The 25,628-nt window shown below is 46.2% G+C and overlaps 1 protein-coding gene and 1 non-coding gene across 10 annotated transcripts in view; both read right to left on the bottom strand.

Moving 5' to 3' along the window:
• Positions 1-1,312: 1,312 nt before the first annotated feature.
• ATP2B4 (ATPase plasma membrane Ca2+ transporting 4) overlaps positions 1,313-25,628 on the bottom strand; it is a 108,673-nt gene continuing 84,357 nt past the window's right edge. For 6 of the 9 annotated variants that reach the window (XM_010352871.2, XM_030930582.1, XM_030930593.1 and 3 more), the window contains 8 exons: positions 24,764-24,851; positions 23,741-23,847; positions 20,439-20,630; positions 19,765-19,978; positions 18,505-18,716; positions 17,191-17,298; positions 13,929-14,105; positions 1,313-1,921 (listed from right to left, as the gene is read on the bottom strand). In XM_010352871.2, the coding sequence (XP_010351173.1) occupies positions 1,613-1,921; positions 13,929-14,105; positions 17,191-17,298; positions 18,505-18,716; positions 19,765-19,978; positions 20,439-20,630; positions 23,741-23,847; positions 24,764-24,851 (1,407 nt within the window). In that variant the 3' untranslated portion in view covers positions 1,313-1,612. Of the gene's footprint in view, positions 1,922-8,047; positions 8,226-13,928; positions 14,106-17,190; positions 17,299-18,504; positions 18,717-19,764; positions 19,979-20,438; positions 20,631-23,740; positions 23,848-24,763; positions 24,852-25,628 lie in introns of all 9 variants that reach the window. The other 3 variants (XM_010352876.2, XM_030930624.1, XM_010352877.2) reach the window with 2 other exon arrangements.
• On the bottom strand, positions 11,459-11,583 carry LOC115892212. Its single transcript, XR_004052099.1, has one exon. It is a non-coding gene; the product is annotated as a small nucleolar RNA SNORA77 (small nucleolar RNA).

Genomic DNA, 25,628 nt, shown 5'->3' with positions numbered 1-25,628 from the left:
GAAAGGCTGGGACCTTCTCAGATACTGGAAAAGTTGTGACACGTGCAAAAACTAGAATTAGAAACTGGAGAGAATGTCAAAGCTGGTCCCCAGGCACCTAAGCTCAAGGTTTCTGGCCCCTGCAGGAAGATTTTCTCAGATCATACTAGAATGGCTCTTTGGCCTCTCCCAAGGCTTCTGAACACTCATTGCCCACCTGTCAGGTCCTGCCCTGGAGAGCCTTGGCAGATGGCTTTGAAAGCAGTGGTCACCCCAAAGAGGAACCCACAAAAGTCTGCTTTGATGGTCTGTCTTGTCCTCGATTTGGCAGCGGCTGGACCTCAATATCCAAGCCCAGTAAGGAGGCGGGGTCGTACCCAGTTCATTCTTTTGCCACCACTTTAGGAAAAGACAAAGCTCAGGCGTATGGTGAAAACTATATATCACACATATGCAACCTCCATGGGCAAGGCTGATCTCCCTGGCACTTAAGAACCACATATACCTGACAAGATGGCAGTTTAAAAGCAGAAGGTAACCTGGCAACAACTGAGAAATATTCTTACCAGCACTTAATTGCTTCAAAGGGACCCTTTTAACAAAGAAACTGGTTGGATTCTAGAACTAAATCAAGGGTTCTTTTGGGCCAAAAGGGAGAAGGATCAAAGTTTATGCAATTCACCCATATCCTTTCCATTTTCTTAATCATCATTAAAAAAGAAAAAAAAAAGGAAAGGAAGGGAAGACAAAAGACAAAAAAGAATCTTGGAGAGGTTTGACTGGAAGGGCAGAAAGAGTTAGAGGCCTACAGGCCTTTAGGTGTAAGTTTTCAAAGTGGGAGAATTGAAAAACAATCACACTACTGGCGGATTTTTTTTTTTTTTTTTTTTTTTGAGATGGAGTCTCGCTCTATCGCCTAGGCTAGAGTGCAGTGGCCGGATCTCAGCTCACTGCAAGCTCCGCCTCCCGGGTTTACGCCATTCTCCTGCCTCAGCCTCCCGAGTAGCTGGGACTACAGGCGCCCGCCACCTCGCCCGGCTAGTTTTTTTTTTTTTTTTTTTTTTTAGTAGAGACGGGGTTTCATGGTGTTAGCCAGGATGGTCTCGATCTCCTGACCTCGTGATCCACCCGTCTCGGCCTCCCAAAGTGCTGGGATTACAGGCTTGAGCCACCGTGCCCGGCCCATACTGGCGGATTTTATACATTCCATCTCTACCTCAACATATTTCACTTGGGGATATTTGTCTCCTTCTGAACCCTCAACTTAGCTTATAAATGGCACGGACTTATAGGATTAAATCCAGAATTCAGGAGATGAACATCAGGGGAGAATGTGGGGTGGGGTGATGCCAAGAGGATTGTCATCATTTCTTTAAAAATGACAAGTGACTATCAAGGAGTAAATTCTACCATGACCTGCCTGGGGTTTGACTGGGCCCCACTACAAACCCCAAGTCAAACTTAAGTTGAAATCCTTGCAAGTCTGTGCTCTTCGTGGTCAGGTGGGGGTTCACACACACTGCTGTTTACACAGCAGTTGACATGACGATGAAAAGTCCCATCATCACCTCGTAGATGGGACAGGCGAAAATGGAAATAGGGAAAACAGGGATGAGAGTCAGAGAAAGAAAATTCAAACCGATGTCTCTAGGCTCTGTAGAGAGCTGTCCGACTGTGGGAGCTGCGCTTGGTTGCAATCCACCGCATTGTTGTTTGTATTGGCGTATGGAGTGACCTCACCATCCAACAGGAGCACCCCAGTCCCAAACTTAGAAGCCTTGTCAGGATTTTCCTCCTCTTCCTCATCCAGGAGTGGTGTTCGCGGCAACTCCTCATCTATGGCGAATTCAGGGTGGGTCATGAAGTTGTGGATGGAGTTTTGGTTGTAGGGTTTCTGAATGGTTTCATGGAGGGAACTATGGAACGCTTTGACCACTTTGATCTATACCAGGGGAAGGAAAAGGAGGATGAGAAAATAGGGAGGTGAGAATTGGCTGGCAGAACAAGGAGATGGTGGTTTTAGGAGAGAAACAAAACCCAAACTATAGAACATGACTGCTCAGCAACCAAAACCAAACACACATCAGAGGAGATCATAGGGCACTAGAAACATCACACGGCTCAACTGTCAAGCAGTGGGGTGGGCTGGGGTGAGTGATGGCAAACAACTAGGACATTTTGAAAGCTGCATTTAAAAAAGTAGAAAACCCAAAGCAACGTTAGCATTCCCAAACAATCTACTTTTAAAATGAAACAGAAAACAAGAAGTTTCATTAGTTCTTTCAGATGGAGGGCAAAGGCATGGGAACTAGATGCAAATTGATAGCCAAACTCAAAAAGATGATTCAGACATGTGGATTTCTGTGCTGAGGCCATTTTGTGAATGTGGAATGAAAAAATTATGCATTGAGGTTTAGTTATCTGTATAAGGACCTCAAAGAGCCAGCATACACCAATCTGCACATAATACACGTTGGGTGACGAGTGACCACAAATACTGTGCAGCCAGGCAGACAAACCAATCTTCATTTGTGTCAGCAGCATGCAGGAACTTAAAACTCTCCAGTAATAATTTGCCCTTTCAGCCAGGAAACATGCATATTTTTACATCCCACGACCACCACTGTGTCCCCTCCCAGCAAATAACACAGAACTTCACTCCTTCAGCCCCTTCCCTAGAAGTGGATAAAATACAGGTATCAAAAGATGCTTTCCTCCTGCCTACTGAGAAAAGACCTGGCTCTCATGATTCAAATGCACGTTCATGTCTCTGATACACAGCAACTGTGTCCAATCATGCTACTTTCTCCAGCTGTTTCCAAATTGTGAAGAGGAGCATAGTCTTACGTGGAGAAGGGAATGAAAGGGACCAGTGAGAGAAACCTAATTCAAGAGGCGGTGCTACAAACAAGTGGCCTTTCTGATGGGGTGGATGAAGAGGATGAAGGAAAGGAAACCATGTGCAGTTTGTGCGGTTTTACTGGGCAAAAGGAGATGCATTGCCCAGTGTCATAGTCTCTGTCCTACTGTGCAAAAAGGAAGGGATTTGGTCAGTTCAGAGTCATGAAGAAAAAACTGACAATAATTGATTCCTGTGAACAGCTTTTGCTTGTCCACAGGCACCAGCAATTTTGGCAGCTCTGCTTTTCCAAACTGTAGGTCTCTCTGAGGCGTGGCTTAGAATCAGGGTTGGTAGAATTGGGGTAGAGGGAGAGGGTTGGAGCTCCAAGAAGTTGGAGAGAGGGGCCAGGGGAAAGGTAAATGGTTATAGGACAGTTTTAGTTGTTGGAAGGTGGCTGATCCTAGTCTTGTCCCAAAAATCTTCACTCAGAAAAGAAATGGGAGTAATGTGGGGGAAATTGTTGAGGTTGGGGGTGGGTAGGAGTGATGAAGGTGGGAGTAAGGTACCTCTTTCATTCCTCTGCTGTATAAGCAAAAAGTATATTCCAGGAGAATAGGCAAGAATTTGGAGACAGCAGAGGATACAAAGAGTCAGCCAAATAAACTCTTTGGATCACCTGTTTCAGTGCTTCCTACCACCATACAGAACTTTCATAAATACCAATCAAAGGCGGCTCACTATCAATACTGTTGGTCTGTTTTCTCTGGAGGAGAATGTGTCTCTGCTGGCTAAGTCTTTCTTTATCTTGCCCCACCCTACTAAAGCCTGCAGACCCACCCAAGACTGAAGGTGCTCAAAGCTCAGAAGGCAAAGGACTCCTTGCCACTCAATAGCATCAGCTCAATACCTCAGCTAAGAAGAATCAGGGAGCATAGGCACACACTCACCGTGCTGAACAGAAAGTGAGGACCACGTTTTTATTATCTGATTCCTATTTGAGCATCTGATGGGAGAATTTTACCTGTCATGTTGCCTTTGCTCCAGATCTAGGTGAGATCAGATGGAATGGAGGCTCCATCTGGTCTTCAGGAAGCCTCAAGTTTTCATTGATCTACATAAAATCTCAGAGCAAGGCAATTTGGATTAAGTGAGTCCAAACCCAATGCCTTCTCCTTTGGCCCTGGCACAGATACACTGGCCAAGAGATGGGTCCAAAGCCATCCCACCCCATCAAAGCCATCACTGTCAGGAGTGATGACATAGCTCACATTTTCCATATGCTTTCAAGATCTCAAAATCTCTACCGGCTATCACAGGAGGGCAGGTGCCTTTGTCCACCAGTACATCATCTTCAATATCAGTGAGTTTCAACTTCCTGCTTCCATTCAATTGAATACTTTATTGAAAAAATTACATGTGAAGTCCACTATAGAAAATAAATTTGTAACAATTGGGATTGGAGTGAGGGTCTGGAGCCCTGTTTGTTAGCTTTTCCTCTCACCTGTTGCGGTGACCAATAATACTGTTACAGGTAAACAATGAGGGAGATAAAAGTGAATTGGGGATGAGTAGATGGAAAAAATACGGGAAACGTCTTTTGGGGAGCAAGAAACAGTCATCCAGCTAGACTGCAGGACTTCTGGAATCTAAAGGGAAACCAGCCACCTGTAAGGAAGCTCATGTGAAGAGGGGTCAGAGAGCTAGGGGTGACCAGCTGGCTTGCTGGGTGGAGAGAAGGGGGAGGGAGGAGAGGGCATGGGGCTGCGCCAGGATGCCCCAACTCTGGTACTGGCCTCAGAGAACACATGCTGATGAACAACCACACACCATATCACCACCAATCCACCCAGGGCTGGCATCTCCCTTTCCTGGAGCATGATGCCTGGTGCATGAACAGTGTATGGGGACAAGACAGGGCTAGTGAAGCAGGTGCAGGGAAAGCTTTGAGCACTCTCCACACCAACCCTTCCTTCCCTGGTCATTATTTCTCAAAACCTTGGGGAAATGTCTCTTCTGGGGCCCTGGCCTACAGGTGGAAGTGGCTGGTTGAAGGGCAACTCTTTTCGTGACTCAGGAGACTGGGTATGAGTGCTGAGGGCTACTCTCTGCAGCTCAACGAGTGGGCAGGTGAAGACTCCATTTCCTCCGCCAGAATATTCTGTAGTTTTCTGCTCTTGTTTTTTTTGACATGGAGTTTTGCTCTTGTTGCCCAAGCCGGAGTGCAATGGTATGATCTCAGCTCACTGCAACCTCTGCCTCCTGAGTTCAAGCGATTCCCCTGCCTCAGCCTCCAGAGTAGCTGGGATTACAGGCGCCTGCCACCATGCCCAGCTATATTTTTTGTATTTTTAGTAGAAACGGGGTTTCACCATGTCATGTTGGCCAGACTGGTCTCGAACTCCTGACCTCAAGTGATCCACCCGCCTCGGCCTCCCAAAGTGCTGGAATTACAGGCGTGAGCCAACACACTGGGCAGTTTTCTGCTCTTATCAGAAACCAGGAGAAAAGGATTAGGGCCTCCCTATGCAGGGAAATCTTAGAGATCTATCTAAAGAAGGTTGGACAAACAGTTGGTTTCATTTGGAGATCTGGAATGGGAAAGAGGGTTTTCAAATGTATGGCTATAACTTCTAGGCGCTCCAACTAAAAAAGGACAGCTGGAGAAAGAGCAGGTGTGGCCTGTCTCTCCTCTGATCTTCTGGTCTTTGAGGGTTTGGAGCACACCCTCTACCAGCTCCTCTACAAGATCCCAGTAGGCTCAGTCTTCTGCTTAGTCTCCTTCCACCATCAAACCATCAGGATATCTGACACTAACTCTTCCTACCAGAAAGAGATGATTAAAACAGAACAGAAGCTAGTTAGAAGGGGATGGCAGAACTAGAAGGAAAAAAGGAATTAAGAGAGGAATAGGAAAGAACGGGTGTGAGAGGTTCCTGGATATTTGTAGAGCAAGACTTTGTTAGTTCTTTCTTGCCTGTTTTTCTGACCTAAAGAAATCGTATGTATCTCTATCAAGTCCCACCCCCATCAGAACACTTTGGCTAAAGAGACAAAACAAATTTAAGTCTGGTCAACCCACACAGTTCGTGATCATGTGAACCACAGACAAGGCGACTGTTCTTTCTTCAGCCCCTTTCCAGAGGTGGGAGTGGGTGAGGTTGGGAATGGGGGAGGAAGGAACAGACTGACCACTCAGATATTTGAAACCCACATTATATTTAATACAGATAAACTCCTTCCCACATTATCAGCAAAGAGCTGGCTACCTTCTCTCTCCTCTCTGAGTCCCATTTGGGGAAGGGAAAATGACCAAGAATAGGAGGGCATAAGCATTAGCAAGAATCCAAGAATCTACCAATGGGAACACCAGATCTTAGGTTGTGAGTTGGTAACATTCCAATGGAAAGTTGGGCTGAGAAAGGGGTTCCTGAAACTTTATGCACGAAAAAAGTGCCGGCTATTGGTGAAACAATCAAACTAGAGAAAAGGAGAAGCAAAATAAAAGGGACTCCTCTTCAGAAACTCCTAAAAGTTTAGTAAATGAAGAAAAAACGTTATTTTGACTATTTTATATATTTCTCCTACCTTGCTGTGAATTAATTGATTTTTTTTTTTCTTGAGACAGAGTCTTGCTCTGTCACCCAGGCTGGAGTGCAGTAGTGCAATCTTGGCTCACTGCAACCTCCACCTCCTGGGTTCCAGCGATTCTCCTGCCTCAGCCTCCTGAGTAGCTGGGACTACAGGTGCATACCACCATGCCCGACTAATATTTGTATTTTTTTTTAGTAGAGACAGGGTTTCACCATATTGGCCAGGCTGGTCTTGAACTCCTGACCTCATGTGATCCACCCACTTTGGCCTCCCAGAGTGCTGGGATTACAGGCGTGAACCACCGTGCCTGGCCTTTTTTTTTTTTTTTTTGAGATGGAGCCTCACTCTGTCACCCAGGTTGGAGTGCAATGGTATGATCTTGGTTCACTGCAACCTCCGCCTCCCGGGTTCAAGTGATTCTCCTGCCTCAGCCTCCCAAGTAGCTGGGATTACAGGCACACACCATATTGCCTGGCTAATTTTTGCATTTTTGTAGAGACAGGGTTTCGCCATGTTGGCCAGGTTGGTCTTGAACTCCTGACCTCAGGTGATCTGCCCACCTCAGCCTCCCAAAGTGTTGGGATTACAGGCATGAGCCACTGCGCCCAGCCAAGATTAACTGATTTTTAAACCGGAGTCCCTGAAAAGTAAAAAAGTGGGGATATTTAACCATATACACTTTGAAGTGACCTACCTTCTTTTCTTCACCTATAGCTACAATTTTTTTTTTTTTTTTTTTGAGACAGAGTCTTGCTTGTTGCCCAGGTTGGAGTGCAGTGGCACAATCTCGGCTCACTGCAACCTCTGCCTCCTGAGTTCAAGTTGATTCTCCTGTCTCAGCCTCCTGAGTAGTTGGGACTACAGGCACCTGCCACCACACCTGGCTAATCTTTTGTATTTTTAGTAGAGATGGGGTTTCACCGTGTTAACCAGGATGGTCTTGATTTTCTGACCTCATGATCCGCTTTGGCCTCCCAAAGTGCTGGGATTACAGGCGTGAGCTACCGTGCCTGGCCAGCTACAACTTTTATGCTAAAATTGCCAGTCGGCAATACAATGGTAGCCAATGGACTATTATTATTGACCAAGTTTAATATTGGCTCAATTATGACAGGTCCACTAGTCAAAACACACCCACGGGCACATTAGCTCCCTTCCTACCTTTCCTCAAAAGATCCCAAACCTTGACTCCATGTAAAGAAAGTTCCTGGGTTTTCATTTGGCCTAATCTCACTTCTAAGCATAGGACATAGAGTTCAGACTCAAAGGAGCAGGAGGAGAGGAGAGAAACAACAGCATATCCCAGCAAAGCAACAAACAAACAGACAAACAAAAAAGGCAAAACAAAACAAAACTCAAGAAAAGGAAGAAACGAGCAATGCAGGGGAACAATCAGAAAACAGAATTATTGTCTTTAAAACAGTTAAGATTTAATAGCTTTTCTACATTACAAAAATAAAATACAAGGGCACACAGGCTGGTTTTAGAGTAGGATTTTTGTCTTTTCTTCCCTTAAATCAAAATATCAAAAGGAAAAACCGAAAGAAAAGATAACCATGGTTGGTTAAAGTGGATGCCACGTGCTGTCTTGTGGTCATTTTAGCAAATCATGCATCATAATAGACTATCACTCACTGCCCATAGTAGGAGATGAAACAGCAGGAACAGAAGTGGTGGGGGAAGATTTGACTGGTGCAACTGCTACATAGGATGAACTAGGAACAAGTTTTACATCAAGGTGTTGACCCATGTTCTGTCGCCTTAGGACTCCCTTAAAAGAGGCTCCCGTCTGGAATGTGTTAATTACGTCGATCTGCAAAGAATCAGAGAGTGAGACAGCTTTGCTCCACAGTCGGAGAGGTGAAGAAATAGGAAGGGAGGGTCATGGAAGGTTTGGGAAGTGGGGATGGAAGTAGATGGGAAAAGGGGACAGAAGACAGCTAGAGAGAGCTTCCCTCCCACACAAAGCGATGGTGAGGAGAAGGGGAAAAACGTTAATTGCGTATCATACTTCATTTAGGGAATAATTTGCCAGGGAGTCCCAAACGGCCAGCCAGAATCTAGTTTTCTCTTCCCTTTGAATCCATGGTGGGCATTTGAGGTGTAGAGGGGGCCAAGAGTATTTAAAATTTGAAGGGACTTTTCCCTACTCCATCACTCCTAACAGCTAGACAGATTGTTCATTGTTTTTACCTGTACTCTTTTTTTTTTTTTTTTTTTTTTTTTTTTTTTTTTTTTTTTTTTTTTTTTTTGAGACGGAGTCTCGCTCTGTCGCCCAGGCTGGAGTGCAGTGCCGTGATCTCGGCTCACTGCAACCTCCACCTACAGGCCCATTTTTACCTGTACTCTTAAAAATAAGGTAAACAATTTAAGATTCTGAAGGCAAATTATGTATTACTGAATTTCAAGGCTCAGGAACTTCTTAATCAATTCAATCGACTACCTATTTTTGCAGATTTTCCAGGAAAATAACTAACTCATGTGTTTAAAGAAAAAACAGGGGCCATGTAGTAGCCAATATACAAGTGGCCATGACGGAAAGGCCCCTGGGCCATGAGTTGCTGGGGGCTCATCCTCCTCTGGGTATCTTGTCTGAGTTATCCCTTCCCTGTGCTGAAGTAGGCAAGGTCCCTGAGAATGGAGCTCAAGAACCCAGTGGCCAAGCCCACTATAGAGAATGCTACTAAGTGCATTAATGCATTAGAGATTCTGAAATGTCTGGCAGAAATGCTGACAGTAACTCGGCAATTAGACTGAGGGAGGGGGAGGAATAGGTTTTGGTTAGCGGTTGTTGAAATAGCTACAGTTCGAGACTTACACAAGTAGTCTCTGGTTTTCAGTGCGCTGTTCCTCAGAGACAGAGGCAATTACATTTTCTTGCTTTCTTTTTTTTTTCAGACAGAGTCTTGCTCTGTCACCCAGGCTGGAGTGCAATGGCACAATCTTGGCTCACTGCAACCTCCGCCTGCTGGGTTCAAGCCATTCTCCCGCCTCAGCCTCCTGAGTAGCTGGGACTACAGGTGTGCACCACCACGCCCAGCTAATTTTTAAATTTTTAGTAGAGATGGAGTTTCACCATGCCAGCCAGGCTGGTCTCGAACTCCTGACCTTGTGATCCACCCTCCTCGGCCTCCCAAAGTGCTGGAATTACAGGTGTGAGCCACCGCGCCCGGCCATGCCATTCATTTTCTGACAATGGTCCTGATCTAGGGCCTCAATCAACTCTACCATCCTTATCCCTGACCCCTAAGTAACAAGGATGAAATCAAAAGGAATTTCCTTTAGCCTTCATGAAACTGGTAGAATAATCTTAGAAATATCTATCTGCTTAATGCCAAGGGTTAATCTACCAGGAATGTAGGAAAGGTGCTGATTCCATTAACTGGACTTCATTTTCCCAGGAGGGAAGATGAGAAAGCAGGCAGAATGTGAGTGAGATAGTTCTTTTATAAAGCTTCCTGAGAAGCCATGAGCTGTTTAGGGCTAGTTTCTGGATCCAGATTACAGTTTGAGCTGAAACACCACTGCTTCCTCACATTATTCAGTTTTAGTTCCCTGGGACTGAGGAGCTTGAACCTGCAGGAGGAGAGGGTTTACACTTGGGGTTGGGGGGGGGCGTGAGTGGCGGTTCCAGCTCCATAGAAGAAGGGACTGTAGAGATACCTTCTTCGGTGCTTGTTGGAGTTACAAGGTCCCAACCCTCACAATTCTAGTCTCTAAGTTTCCTAACACCTCCCATACCAGAGCACTATGATGAGAATGACAACAAAGATCAATGTGCAGATGACAGGGGGTTTTGTTAGAACCCAGCTGAGGTTGAAGGGCTGATGTTGGGAGCGGACCTCAGGGATCCAGGTACACGTTAGCATCATTAGCCTCATCAACTTCCGGAGTCAGGTGCATCCTGGGATGGTGTGAATTTGGTCACGGTGGCATCTTGAACAAGCCTCACTTTAGGCTTTAATGCCATTGTGGCCCAACTGCCTCATGCTCCAACAATGGGGAAAGGTAGTATACCTAAAGCTATGTAGGCAGTGAAACCAAAAAGACCTTATAGAGAGGTGCATAGTCAAGGAAATAGAAATTGGTAGTGGAGGGGAAGGAAGACCCATAAATCTCAGCCTCCCAGGACAGAAGACTGGAAAGGAGCATGGAGGCACTGGACTGAGGGAATCATGGCTAGGAGAAAAGAAATCATGTAGTAGAAGCAGCGCTTGATCCTGGAGAAAAGAAAAGCAAAGACAGGTTATTTTGGAAAGAGCAGACCCACAGGAAAGCACTGGGGGCTTTAGAGATGGGAGCCAAAGGCGCCAGGTTCTATGGGTACTCGAACTCAGCGGCCTGGACAGTGGGGTGGGGTAGGCAGTGGGCATGGGGACTCTGGATGCCACGAGGCACTTTGTGCAGGTCCCGCTGGAATTTTTCTTTCTGGGAGGAGGATCTCGAGAGAGGGAAAAGGAACCCTAGTGTTTCCCTACCTAGCCCTTTTCCACTTTTCTTTTTCTTTTCTTTTTTTTTTAAATTCAGCTCTTTATATAATGTCCCTTGTAAAAATGAAAGAACAAAAACAAACTAAAAAAGAGAGGCAGGGTAAATTTTTTTTTTTTTTAAAGGAAAGGAAAGAGAGGAAAAGGAAATAAAATAGGATAATTTATTGCTTCTCCTCAGCATCCTCCTTGGTCTCCTCCTTCACTGAGAGAGCTTCTAGCTTTTCCGCCACTTTTTCGGCATGATTGTTTTTGCCTGATCCTGGCCAAGTCGCCTCCTGGAGTCTGTCTTCTTGAAACTCAATGACCAAAGGAAGCCAAGTGGATGCATTCAAGCACCGCCTAGACCATGGTCAGGCTGCTCAGTGACATCTGGTCACTTGCCACCACAGCTGCAGTCCAGCCTCACGGCAGAGGTGACCAAGCCCTCTGAGAGACAAACCGAGGACCACTGTAAAGCACCTTCTGGTGAGCTCCAGGCAGTGCCCGGACTCCAATGCCTGCCCAATTGGATGTGAGGCCAGCAACATGGAGAAGTGCTCAGGGCTCCCCAGGAAGCACCTGTGTCCCCAGGGAGCTGCGTCGCCCTGGATAGGTGAGGCAGCCACAGCACCCTGGAATGTTTATCTGGCAGACAGAAAAAGCACCCGCCTGGAAGTATAGTCAGGTGCAGAGTGAGTCTGCAATCCATTTTTCTTTTTCTTTTCTTTTCTTTTTTTTTTTTTTGAGACAGAGTCTTGCCTTGTTGCCCAGGCTGGTGTGTAATGGCACAATCTTGGCTCACTGCAACCTCAGCCTCCTGGGTTCAAGTGATTCTCCTGCCTCAGCCTCCCGAATAGCTGGGATTACAGGCGCCCACCACCATGCCCAGCTGATTTTTTTTTGTTGTTGTTGAGATGGAGTCTTGCTCTGTCACCCAGGCTGGAGTGCAATGGCCGGATCTCAGCTCACTGCAAGCTCCGCCTCCCGGGTTTATGCCCTTCTCCTGCCTCAGCCTCCCAAGTAGCTGGGACTACAGGCACCCGCCACCTCGCCTGGCTAGTTTTTTGTATTTTTTTAGTAGAGACAGGGTTTCACTGTGTTAGCCAGGATGGTCTTGATCTCCTGACCTCGTGATCTGCCCGTCTCGGCCTCCCAAAGTGCTGGGATTACAGGCTTGAGCCACCGCACCCGGCCAATTTTTGTATTTTTAGGAGAGCCGAGGTTTCACTATGTTGGCCAGGCTGGTCTCGAACTCCTGACCTCATGATCTGCCTGCCTCAGCCTCCCAAAGTGCTGGGATTACAGGCGTGAGCCACCACACCCGGCCTCTTTTCCACTTTTCTATCTGTTGTCTTGCCTATATGAGATAAGTTCCTACCAGGTATGTAGTTTAGAATATTCACTTCATCTATCTCTCGTATACACTAAGGAGGTGGGGTTGACTGGAGAACTTTCTTTCTTTTTTTTTTTTTTAGACTAGTCTCACTCTGTCACCCAGGCTGGAGTGCAATGGCGTGGTCTCAGGTCACTACAACCTCCGCCTCCCGGGTTCAAGTGATTTTCCTGCCTCAGTCTCCCAAGTAGCTGGTACTACAGGCATGTGCCACCATGCCTGGCTTGTATTTTTAGTAGAGACAGGGTTTCACCATGTTGGCCAAACTGGTCTTGAACTCGCGACCTCAGGTGATTCACCTGCCTCAGCCTCCCAAAGTGCTGGATTGCAGGTGTGAGCCACTGCACCCGGCCTTTTGTTTTTTTGAGACAGAGTTTAGCTCTTGTTGGCCAGGCTGGAGTACAATGGCACGATCTTGGGTCACTACAACCTCTGCCTCCCGGGTTCAAGCAATTCTCTTGCCTCAGCCTCCTGAGTAGCTGGGATTACAGGTATGTGCCACTACGCCCAGCTAATTTTGTATTTTTAGTAGAGACACAGTTTTTCCATGTTGGTCAGGCTGGTCTCGAACTCCTGACCTCAGGTGATCCACTCACCTTGGCCTCCCAAAGTGCTGGGATTACAGGTGTGAGCTGCCACACCTGGCTGACTGAGGAACTTTCTAAAACATTTGCAAGGCCAGTTTTAGACAGTGAAACTTATTAACTTATTTAGAAGATCTCCAGCCAATCAGCAGAGAGAAATACGCCTGTTCTCTGGAGACCACCCTTGAGATCTTGGAATTTATAGTGTTTTTCAGATGGAAAATCTCAGGATTAAAACAATAAAGCTATGTGGGGTGAGAGCAGGGGAAGACAGAATTATCAATGCCTAGACCAGCCCATTCACCCAGGGGAAAGTAGTTATAATTGATGCATGGAAAGTGGGGAAAAAAAAAAAAAGTTATTGTGGGGCTATAGGCAGGGGATATAAGAGCAGCAGGGGTGGCTTCTATCCCATTTCAGAAATTGCAAGAAGGGAAGAGGCTTGAAGAAATTATTGCTTCCTCCTTGTCAGGAAGCAAGTTTGAATCCTGCAAAAGATGCTCAGACATCAATAGACTATTGTCATTTTTACACATGAAACCATCAGATTCCCCACCATGGCCTTACACTTTGAATGGGGGAGATATAACAAGGTGAGTTTCTTTTACAAAGACCCTTCCAGATAGCATCTATTCCTATAATGGCAGTGTGTGGAAGCTAGATTAAGTGAATGCTGGGTATGTTGGCATATTGTTATTGTCTAACTCCTTCCTTCTGAAGGGAGGGAAAAACTGAACATAAGAGACCTGAGACCTTCAGCATAAGAGACCTTATGCTGAAGCTTGCCCATTTGACAGAGGATAGCAGGGTGGGCTTTAGGGTCAACCCAGAGCTAAAGGACTATGCTAATGGCCTCCCCTGGTCTAGGTCATTTGACTCCTCTCCTCTCAGAGGACCCCACACAGATCCCTTTGCCCATCTGTCCTGAAGCTGAGGATCTAGGGCTGCCCATCAGTAGTGAGCCTTTGGAAGGGAAGAGATGCTGGCCAACAAGAACTGCTGCCCTCCCAACACCTTCCAAAATGGGAAGCTTCTTCTCCCAAGGGAAGGACAGACCAGTATCAGAGTACCTGAGTCTGGATACGGTTCAGGCCCCGGAACCAGAGGATCTGGCCTCGGCGCAGCTCCATCTCAGCATGGTCAATCTCATCCAGCCCCTCAGCATCCTTGGTGATCTCCTCTTTGGTGGTGCCATGCCCAGCCTCCTTCAGGAACTTCAGGGATCGGGTAGGTATTGCGGAGATGAACTGAAAACAAGTGCAGTGAAGAGGGAGACATCAGAATCAGTGTGAGAAGAGCTGTCAGTCAACTCACATGAGCCAGGCCCTTGGGCAGGTTACTCTTTGTCCTACCACGCTTCCCATTGGAAGAGCAGTGGACAGAAGTACGAATCCATCCAGGCAAGCATTCTCCAAGTGCCCACCAGTGGTCAGGCTCTTAGGAAGGTTTTCTGTCTTTATGAACACACACAAAAGAGAGCTTATATTCTAGTAATCGACCAGCCATCTGCCTGGTCATATACTTCATTTTTCTCTTTCTGTCTCATTTCTTCTGTTCCATTTTGCAATCTGTCTTTTAAGGTTAACAGAACTATACTGCATGGTAGGCAGTAGGAAGGGACAGAGACCAGGACCTGGGGGAAAACAGTCTGGGGAGAAGATGGTGATATCGTATATGTATGGGCAAGGGGTTGAGAAGGGTATTGGAAATGAATGGCCCCTTTCTTAGTTGCCACATGCAAAGTAGTTTCTGTGTTACAAACTCTCGTGAAAGGATACCGAAAGTTTTCTTGGGCTTGAGGTGAGGAAGTGGATGGGATAGTCCATGGAAGAAGGGACACATGAGTATTATCACAAGACAAGGAGCAGTACATTGGGCTTGAAATTCAAAATAAATTTCCCGGTGAGCTCAGCACCTGTCAGTCATTTCTTTCCAGACAAGATGAGGAGTAGCCAGGGCTCACGTGGGGAAGAGGGACTGTATGGGCAATCTGATATGGAGTCAAGTGTTTTGAAATGGGAAGAATGCCAGAGCTCTGCTTCCGGATGTGGAAAGAGCTGTTGTGATACAGAAGGAAGGCTGCTGTCTGGCATCAAGGCCCCATGACCACATGTGAGGCAAGAGCCAGAACAGAGTTTCAAACAACAGGTGAAACAACCAAGCTTTACCAAAGCATAAAACTGCTTTAGGAACTCACTGATTTAAAAAATATATATATTTACCAAAAAGAACAGGGTGGAGGGAATTGGGTCAGACATTAATTAGGGAGGGCTGGGTGCAGTGGTTCATGCCTGTAATCCCAGCACTTTGGGAGGCTGAGGCAGGAGGATTCCTTGAGCCCAGGAGTTTGAGATCACCCTGGGCAACACGGTGAGACCCCCATCTCTTTATTTTTTGTTTTTCGAGATAGAGTCTCACTCTTGTCACCCAGGCTGGAGTGGAGTGTCATGATTTCGGCTCATTGCACTCTGCCTCCTGGGTTCAAGCAATTCTGCCTCAGCCTTCCAAGTAGTTGGGATTACAGGCACGTGCCACCGTACTTGGCTAATTTTTTTTTGTATTTTTAGTAGAGACAGGGTTTCACCATATTGGCCAGGCTGGTCTGAAACTCCTGACCTCAGGTGATCTGCTCGCCTTGGCCTCTGAAAGTGTTGGGATTACGGGTGTGAGTCATTTTGTGCCTGGCTTGAGACCCTCATCTCTTAAAAAAAAAAAAAAAAAAAAGAAAAGAAAAGAAGAAGAAAATCAGGGAGGCATCTAGGTGTAAAATAAATAACTAGCAGGTTTAGAGGGGGAGGCCTGAAGCTCCAGAAAGAGCTCTTCGAGGCCAGTTAGGGCAAAGTGTCTATGACCTGGGTGGCTGGGCACTAAGGGATTGTTTGCAAAGACCTGGGGTCTGTAAAGAGAGGCATAGCCCAGGCCAGAGTGGAGGATGAGGGAGGTTTGTAAAGTGGTATTAAGGAAGAAGCGCAACTATTAGACTTGATGATACTATTATAATCTTAATAGCTTAAAATTTGAATGAGTATTTATAAGGTATTAGACATTATTCTAAGTCTTTTCTGTATAGTAACTGATTCACTAATTAACAATGACCTTGTTTTCCTAAGTTGAAGACACTGAGACACAGATTGGTTATGTAACTTGCCCAAGATGACTCAGCTTATAAAAAGGAGACGGGCACAATGGCTCAGGCCTGTAATCCCAGCACTTTTGGGAGGCCACAGCGGGTGGATCACCTGAGGTCAAGAGTCTGAGACCCACCTGGCCAACATAGTGAAACCCTGTCTCTAATAAAATACAAAAAATTAGCTGGGCGTGGTGGCAGGCACCTGTAATCCCAGCTACTTGGGAGGTTGAGGCAGGAGAATGGCGTGGACCCGGGAGGTGGGAGGTTGCAGTGAGCCAATATCGTGCCACTGCACTTCAGCATGGGCAATAAGAATGAAACTCTGTCTCAAAAAAAAAAAAAAAGGGAACTGGGCTGGGCGCGGTGGTTCACGCCTGTAATCCCAGCACTTTGGGAGGCCAAGGCAGGCAGATCATGAGGTCAGGAGTTTGAGACTAGCCTGGCCAACAAGGTGAAACTCTGTATCTACTAAAAATATAAAAATTAGCCAGGTGCAGTGGTGGGTGCCTGTAATCCCAGCTACTTGGGAGGCTGAGGCAAGAGAACTGCTTGAACCCAGGAGGCAGAGTTTGCAATGAGCCAAGATCACACCACTGCACTCCAGCCTGGGTGACAGAGCAAGACTCTGTCTCAGGAAAAAAAAAAAAAAGAGAGCTGGATTCAAACCCAGACAGTCATTCCCAGAGTCCAACCACAGGCCACATTGCTACTCTAGAGATCTTGTAAATCTGAATTTATCTCAGATAAGAGTTAAGCTTCCACCCAGATAAAGCCATGGCAAGAAACAGAAGAGGCTGGGAGCCCTGAATTATGTCAGCCTGGCAGCCCACAGCCAGGTTGCTGCCTCAGGAGAATAAAGATACATGTCTTGTAAACTCTTCTATTTCTAAGACCCTTATTATATTTATTTTTTTGTAGCAAAATTCCATTGAAAAGTTTCGTTTCTGTCTCAGAGAAGCTAAGGGATTTTTCTATCTCCAGGTATGGTTAGAGAAGAATTCTGAAACCTCTGAAGTGATCACTCCACCTTGAGATCCTATGAGATGGCAAGAACTTGAAAACTTGAGTGGGGGTGGGGAGGAAAGAAGAGAAGATGAAAAGGGGGAGCTGGGGGGTCTCCACAGTTGCTTGATCCATCTCCTGTAGAGGAGGGGAGGTCTGCAGGCTGTGAGAATGCACCAGGAGGGTGTGCTGCTACTCACCTGGCCCCACAGAAGTTCTCCAATCCCAATGAAGAGACACCACAACCACTGGGACAGGCTGAGGCTTGTACAACTGAAGGGTTTACCCCCAAATTCCACGATGAAAATCTAGAACAGAGAAAGGGGCAGCCCACTATCAAGGAAATAAGACTAATAGGCAGCTGGCCCTCCAGCCAAGGGCCCCAAAGCCACATCATCCCACTGCCTCAGGATCCTTGGGTACAAGTCCTGATTTGCTTGCAGGGAAAGGGAAAAGAAGAAATCTCAAAGGGGAGACAGACAAAAACAGCCTTTACAGAGCACTGTGACGGGGAGACAGACATAGTTACTGTGACTATGATTCACAGACGATCTGGAGGAGGTAGGGGAGCTGGAGGCTTCCTGTGACTAAAAGCCAGTTAGTGACAAGGAGAAGGTACAGTGGTGGAGTGAGGAACTGAGGATGAGGTGGGAGGATTGCCTGAACCTGGGAGATTGAGGCTGCACTCCAGCCTGGGTGACAGAGAGACAGAGAGATCCTGTCTCAAACAAACCAAAAAAAAAAAAAAAAAAGAAAAAAGAAAAAGAAAAAGAAAAAAAGGCCAGGCACAGTAACACTTTGGGAGGCAGAAGGATTGCTTGAAGCCAGGAGTTTGAGACCAGCCTGGGCAACAGAGTGAGATCCCATCTCCATTTTAAAAATTAAATTTAAAAAAAGGAATTGAGGATGGGGATAAGTAAAGGGAGGTACCCTGCTGAGGGATGGGACAGGAGCTCTTCTGTTACATAGTCAGCTCATAGTCTCGTATCGGAGGAGTGCAAGCTGGGCTGACTATGTAACATATGTGTATCCCATTACTTCTCTTTCTCTGAGTTGCACAACACTTTTTATCATAAGCCCTTCAGAACAAAGGGGCAGGGACAGGGAGAGTCTATACTAGATGTGCATGCACATTTCATATAGGCTGACAGGAGCCACAGAAAGGGACTAGAAGAGAATGACACTTCTTCTGGTCACTCTGTGAAATTTCTGTGTATTTAGAAAGATCATGAAAGGATTTTAGAAGTATTATTTTATTTCCAGTCAACATGCTGCCCTGCACTGGAGCTCTTAACACACTGGGCTCCAATTCTAGAGCAATATGCAAAAGAAAGCAAATTGGGAATCCCAAAGTCCCCCAGTTCCCTCATTCCTTTTCTTAGGTATGTAGGGAGCCCTGTCCCAGTCCCCATAATTCCCTCATTCCTTTTCTTAGGTATGTAGGCAACCCTGGCTCCCAGCTTCTGCCCTTTATCATCCTAGATCTCCTGCCCCAACTGCAGATAGAATCACACCTGGCAGATGAATGTGCCCAAGACTACAGAGCAGAAGATAATGTTGCGGTAGATGCCTGAAAAGACGTTCTTCTCTCCATGGATCTTTCGGGAGTTGATTTCATTGAAGAGCTGCATCAGCACGAAGGTGTTAAAAACAATGGTATAGTGCTGGGTGGGTGGTGAATGTAGAGGTGCCTTCCTCCCACTATCAATATCAAAGAATTTCTCACCTAGTGGGGAGAGGAGAAGCACTGGAGGTTAAGTGTGGTCTGAACTAAAAGTCAGAATGTGTTGGTACAGCTATACTGCTTATGGCTGGTGTCCATTCTAATTGATCAATATCTGAGCTGTACTAGTTATTTATTTTTTTGACACAGGGTCTCACTCTGTCGCCCAGGCTGGAGTGCAGTGGTGTGATCACGGTTCACTGCAGCCTGGACCTTCCTGCTCAAGTGATCCTTCCACCTCAGCCTCCAAATAGCTGGGACTACAGGCGTGCACCACCATGCCTGACTAATTTATTGTTGTACTAGTTATTACATATTTCAAATGTTAGTTCTGGTCTTCACTTATTTTACCTTCCCTCTCAGTTTGCTGCATTGATACCTGCTCTCAAGTAGTGCAGCACGGTAGTAAGACTATGTGCGCTGGAGTCAGGCAATCACAGGTTTGAATTTTAGTGCAACTATGTATTCATTATGGGACCTGAGCTTAATTTTTTGCATCTATAAGAAAGAAATAGGCCGGGTGTGGTGGTGCACGCCTGTAATCCCAGCACTTTGGGAGGCCAAGGCGGGCAGATCACAAGGTCAGGAGATCAAGACCATCCTGGCCAACATGGTGAAACCCCGTCTCTACTAAAAATACAAAAATTAGCCGGGTGTGGTGGTGCATGACTATAATCCCAGCTACTCGGGAGGCTGAGGCAGGAAAACCGCTTGAACCTGGGAGGCGGAGGTTGCAGTGACCTGAGTTAGCGCCACTGCACTCCAGCAAGACTCCATCTCCAAAAAAAAAATAAAATAAAATAAAGTCTACCTTGTAAAATTATTATTGAGTACAGACAGTACACATGGTACACATAGTACTGTCTGTATTCAAGAGTACTGTATGAGTACATACAGTAGCATAATGTACCATGTAGCAGAGCACAGGAAGCACTGGGAGGTGAAGCTGCACTTATTCCTGGTCTGTGTGCTTGCTCTCACGCTACCTTCTTTCTCTGCCTCCACCTCCAACCAGCACCCCAGCTGCTAGCCCACCCCCAAAGTGGCTCACCCGCAAAGACAAGGATAAAGATGACAAGGAGCTGATAGAATGCATGGCCCAAGATGTTCTTCATCATAGTGCGTGATATCAGAGGCTTATTTCGGCCATAGGGGCGCCGCTTCAACAGAGATTCTGTAGGGGGCTCTGTGGCCAGGGCCAATGAAGCAAAAGTGTCCATGATTAGATTAACCCACAACATCTGCACAGCTTTCAGTGGGGAATCCTGGTGGGAAGAAGAACCAGTCCTTTTAGCTTTTCTCAGAAACCAGCCCACCTTTGCCCTTTTGAAGGCCCAGCTCCCACGACCCACCTAGACTTGGAATCTGGCCACTTCCTAGCTGAGTGACTGTGATAAACTTACTTAACTTCCTTGAGCCTCAAGTTCTTCACCCGTAAAATGGGGATAATAATACCTACTTCACAAGGTCATTTTTGAAGAATACAGATAGTGCATATAAATGCTTATTATAGTGGCTGACACATAAGTGCTAAGCGAAGGCCTGTAAGTTACCATCATTCCACATAAGCAGATGAAGACAGCAGACTTAGAAGAGCTAACTCCTGTCCCAACGTCACGGGGAAACCCTGTCTTTACTCTTCAGTAAATACACCATACCCTCCACCCCATATTCCTTAGCCCCTGACTCATCCCTCCCGTCTCAGCCCACCTACACCCCCTTCACCTGAGTGATACAGGCTCCAGTGAAGGCTACAATCACGGCCACCACGTTGACAGTGAGTTGGAACTGCAGGAACTTGGAGATGCTGTCATAGACGTTTCGTCCCCACATCACTGCCTTCACAATGCTGGTGAAGTTGTCATCTGTTAGGATGATGTCTGAAGCCTCCTTTGCTACATCTGTGCCTGCGATGCCCTGAGGTAAGATGGGAGGGAAAATAGTGAGGGAGTGGATAAAGCCCAGGCTCCATTTCCTGACCTCCAGGAAGCTTTAGACTTCGGTGTAAATACTACAGGGCACACTAGCCACACAAAAGAAAACAAAGAGCAAATGTGTCACTGTCACTCTATAGAAAGGATGGCTGGGGCCTGATGTCACCAACCTTACTGTTGAGCCCAGACTGGGAATTACAGTCATCTGTGATATCCCCTGCACCCTCCCCTCCTACTCCCTCAACCTTAGAAACTAATTAAAAGGTAGAGAGCAAATCCTGTCTATTCTACCTCCAAATTCTTACATTTCTGTTGCCACTGCCAGTATCTCATTTAAGCTCATGTCATTCCGACACCTTTGAGAAACTCTGCATTTGTTCTAGGAGCAGTAGTATGGCAGCACAGTTCCGAAGTTTCATCTTTGTTTAAAATTTTCTTTTTAAATTAAATTAAAAAACATTCGAGACAGGGTCTTGCTTTCTTGTCCAGGCTGGAGTGCAGTGGCACTCAGCTCAATGCAAGCTCTGCATCTGGGGCTCCAGTGACCCTCCCACCTTGGCCTCCTGAGTAATGAGACTACAGGCATTTGCTCATCCTGCTTGGTTAATTTTTAAATTTTTTGTAGACATGGGGGTCTCTCTATATCGCCCAGCTTTATAATTACTATTATGAAATAATCTCCAAGTTATGTTGTTAAGTGGAGAAAGAAAGGTAGAAAGAAGAGTTTATGGTATGGTATCACTTATCTAAGGGGGCAGGTCATAAATATATTACATTTATTTATTTATTTATATTATTTGAGACAGAGTCTTGCTCTGTTGCCCAGGCTGGAGTGCAGTGGTGTGATCTCAGCTCACTGCTACCTCTGACTCCTGGGTTCAAGTGAATCTCCTCTCCTGCCTCAGCCTCCTGAGTGGCTGGGATTATAGGCATGCACCACCATGCTGGGCTAATTTTGTATTTTTAGTAGAGACAGGGGTTTCATCATGTTGGCCAGGCTGGTCTTGGACTCCTGACCTGAGGTGATCCACCCGCCTTGGCCTCCCAAAGTGCTGGGATTACAGGCATGTGCCACCATGCCCGGCCAGCATTTGATTATATTTTAAAGGAGCAAACAGAAGAATAAACCAAAAATGATAGAAAAAAATTACCTATTGAATTAAGAGGTAAGCAACAAGGCAAAGGCAACGAGGGTAGAAGCCAGATTTATATGAATATACCTTGTTTTGCACGTTTGACTTTAGAATCATGTATCTTATTTCTCTCGCTTTTTTTTTTTTTTTTTTTTTTGAGACAGGGTCTTGCTCTGTTGTCCGGGCTGGAGTGCAGAGGTGTGATCTTGGCTCACTGCAGCCTTGAACTCCTGGACTCAAGCAATCCTCCCACCAAAGCCTCCCGAGTAGCTGGGACTACAGGTATGTGCCAGCACACTTGGCTAATTTTTAATTTTTTTTTTTTTTTTTTTTTTTGAGACGCAGTCTGGCTCTGTCGCCCAGGCTAGAGTGCGGTGGCCGGATCTCAGCTCACTGCAAGCTCCGCCTCCCAGGTTCATGCCATTCTCCTGCCTCCGCCTCCCAAGTAGCTGGGACTACAGGCGCTCACCTCGTCGCCCGGCTAGTTTTTTGTATTCTTTAGTAGAGACGGGGTTTCACCGTATTAGCCAGGATGGTCTCGATCTCCTGACCTTGTGATCCGCCCATCTCGGCCTCCCAAAGTGCTGGGATTACAGGCTTGAGCCACCGCGCCCGGCCAATTTTTAATTTTTTTTAGAGATGGGAGTCTCACTATATTGCCTGCCTCGAAATCCTGGCTTCTAGTGCTCCTTCCCCCTTGGCCTCCCAAAGTGTTGGGATTGATTACAGGTATGAGCCACCACACTGGCCTAAAAAGCAATCTCTAAAATGGAAAGTAACATGATATAAATGATCTGGTAGCCACTTGGTAGCACAACTGCACACAAAAAAATGTTACAAATGCCTTAAAAACAATAATTTGATGGCACATTCCTGGTAGCCTATACCTATGGATAAAAGGAACTATAAGAAAAATATTGAATTGTTTTTGGCAGAGTAATTATATTATTAATACTATTGATATTTTGTAACTACTTGAAATATTTTAGGATAAAACAAAAAATAATCATGTTAATGCCATTAGGAATCAAAATTTTCAGCTTAAGGGATACAAACATAAAATCAGGGAAGTTAAATACAATTAGAAGCTGGGTGTGGTGGCTCATGCCTGTAATCCCAGCATTTTGGGAGGCCAAGGTGGGCAGATCACTTGAGGGCAGGAGTTTGAGACCCCCCCCGGCCAAAATGGCAAAACCCCATCTCTACTAAAAAATACAAAAATTAGCAGGGTGTGGTGGCGCACGCCTGTAATCCCAACTACTCAGGACGCTGAAGCAGGAGAATTGCTTGAACCCGGGAGGCAGAGGTTGCAGTGACCCAAGATTATGCCACTGCACTCCAGCCTGGGCGACAGAGTGAGACTCTGTCTCAAAATAAATAAATAAATATATAAATAAATAAAATAAAATAAAATTCAAAAGTTATAAATTAGGAAGTTAGACATCTATAATTCTTTTAAAAATTATTATTTATTATTTCTTCTAAAAGTGGAATAAAAAGAAATACATAATTCTAAAGTTAAATGAAAAACAGAAATATGGAGTCTTGGAATGTGTGATTTTAAATGAACTTTCCAAGTGATTCTGATGCTCTTGGCCTAAGAAGTGAAAAGCAGAGTACCCAGTGGTGCCAGCCACACAGTGCGCTTCCCATAGGAAACATGAATCTTCTAGAGTTTGCCTAGTCAACAACATCACATGTTTATGGGCAAGTTTATGTTGGTCTGACTTTCCTGCATATGATCCTTCATGACTTCCCTCCCTCTGATCTACTCTTCATACTCGATGGGTCCCCAATTACATATATAATGATTGACCAGGTAGATAGGAGATATGGAGTTGGACAAAAAAGCATCCCGTGGGCTATGCCGGTGTAGCAAGCAGCAGGCAACCAGAAGCCGGACTTGGCTTTCTGATGGAGAAGGCAGCTTACAATCAGAGAGACACTGTGCTGAGCTTACCATGGCAAAACCAACATCTGCTTTCTTCAGAGCAGGTCCGTCATTTGTGCCATCACCAGTGACAGCCACGACCTGCCGCTGTTCCCCAACAGTGCTGTCAATGATGCCTGGGAGAAACAGACACACCACAGTGAGGTTTTCTAGTCTCCCTCACCTCTCAGTTCTTACCACCCGCCACTCCTTCTACTTTCCTCTTTCCTTCCCTTTTCCCTTCCCTAGAGGTTCTATAGGAACCACCCAAGGGCAGTAAGTTGTTTCATGGGTAGCACTGAACTAAGTTTGTCCTCATGTGGTACCCTAAGGCAGCTATGAATAACACACTGGATGGATTTCAAGGCAGAGACCTAGGGGTCAAACTGCACCATTTCCACCTACCAGCTGGGCAATTTGGGTAAGTTACTTGTCTTCTCAGCCTCAAACTTCCTCATTTGTAAAATGGGAATACCTGCCCTGCCTAGTTCACAGTACTATTGGTAAATAAGACATGATCATGTTTTTAAGAACCCAACAACTTGCCAGGTGCAGTGGCTCACGCCTGTGATCCCAGCACTTTGGGAGGCTGAGGTGGGCGGATCACCTGAGGTCAGGAGTTCGAGACCAGCCTGGCCAACATGGCAAAACCCTGTCTCTACTAAGAATACAAAAATTAGCCAGGCATGGTGGCGGGCACCTGTAGTCCCAGCTACTCAGGAGGCTGAGGCAGGAGAATCATTTGAACTCAGGAGGCGGAGGTTGCGGTGAGCCGAGATTGCGCCACTGCCCTCCAGCCAGGGTGACAGAGCAAGACTCTGTCTCCAAAAATAAAAACAAAAAATAAAAAAAAAAAACCAACAACTTTATTGTGTGTCATACTCACCAAGGGCTTGGATGTTTGCTAACTGTATGTTCTCCCCAAATAGCCTGGGAGATCTCCTAGGACCTCCCTATTTGGACAGGAGAGTGACTTTGGCTGGTGGTTCTTATCTGTCTTCGCCCTGGCCTGCCTTCAGCTGTTGCAGGCACCTATTTGGAAGCCAACCTCACCTTTCACCAGGGTGTGCTTGTCAGTGGGAGAAGATCGCGCCAGGACCCGAAGCTTAGGCCAGATCTTGTCCAGCTTTTCTTGCTCTACCTGCCAACACCAGACCACACCTGGATCAGTCAAACTCAGAAAAGCTATCCAGGAAAGTCTTACTTCTCCATATACTTGGAGCCACTGGGAGATTGGGTACGCCACAGTCCCACATGATAGTGTTATTCTGGCTTCAGCAGAGATTAAACAGCCAACCAGTCACCAAGGGTAGATTCATGGATGATGACCATTCAGGCCCTACTTTTTTTATCTTTCCTCCCAAGTCCCTACCTGGGAGCCAATCCCCCATTTCCCAGACCTTTAACGGGAGGTGGGCCAGGGTTGGCTGTTGGCTCGGGTGGGTAAAGTGGTGCTTCTGAGGTCTTAGGTATGATTTCTGTGTAGCTCAGGAAGCTTGGATCTGTGCCACTGCCAGACCACATTCTCCTTTAGCCACTGTTAGCCAAAGGGCAGGGACACAGGAGGGATGGGCTAGGGGGAAGTCAGTAAAAAAAACTGAAAAAGCAGAAAGACATGAAAAATTAGTGACACTGTCTCAAAGGATAGCTAGTGAGCTCACTAGCTTCATTCACAAGCAACTCCCTTTTTTTTTTTTTTGAGACGGAATTTCGCTCTGTTGCCCAGGCTGGAGTACAGTGGCGCGATCTCGGCTCACTGCACCCTCCACCTCCCAGGTTCAAGCGATTCTCTTGCCTCAGCCTCCCCAGTAGCTAGGAATACAGGTGCATGCCACCATACCCAGCTAATTTTTGTATTTTTAGTAGAGACAGAGTTTCACCATGTTGGCCAGGATGGTCTTGATCTCTTGACCTTGGC

The sequence above is a fragment of the Rhinopithecus roxellana genome, chromosome 1, assembly GCF_007565055.1.
Source record: "Rhinopithecus roxellana isolate Shanxi Qingling chromosome 1, ASM756505v1, whole genome shotgun sequence".
In the NCBI taxonomy this organism is placed as follows: Eukaryota; Metazoa; Chordata; class Mammalia; order Primates; family Cercopithecidae; genus Rhinopithecus; species Rhinopithecus roxellana.
This window is presented reverse-complemented; position numbering and strand designations above follow the sequence as displayed.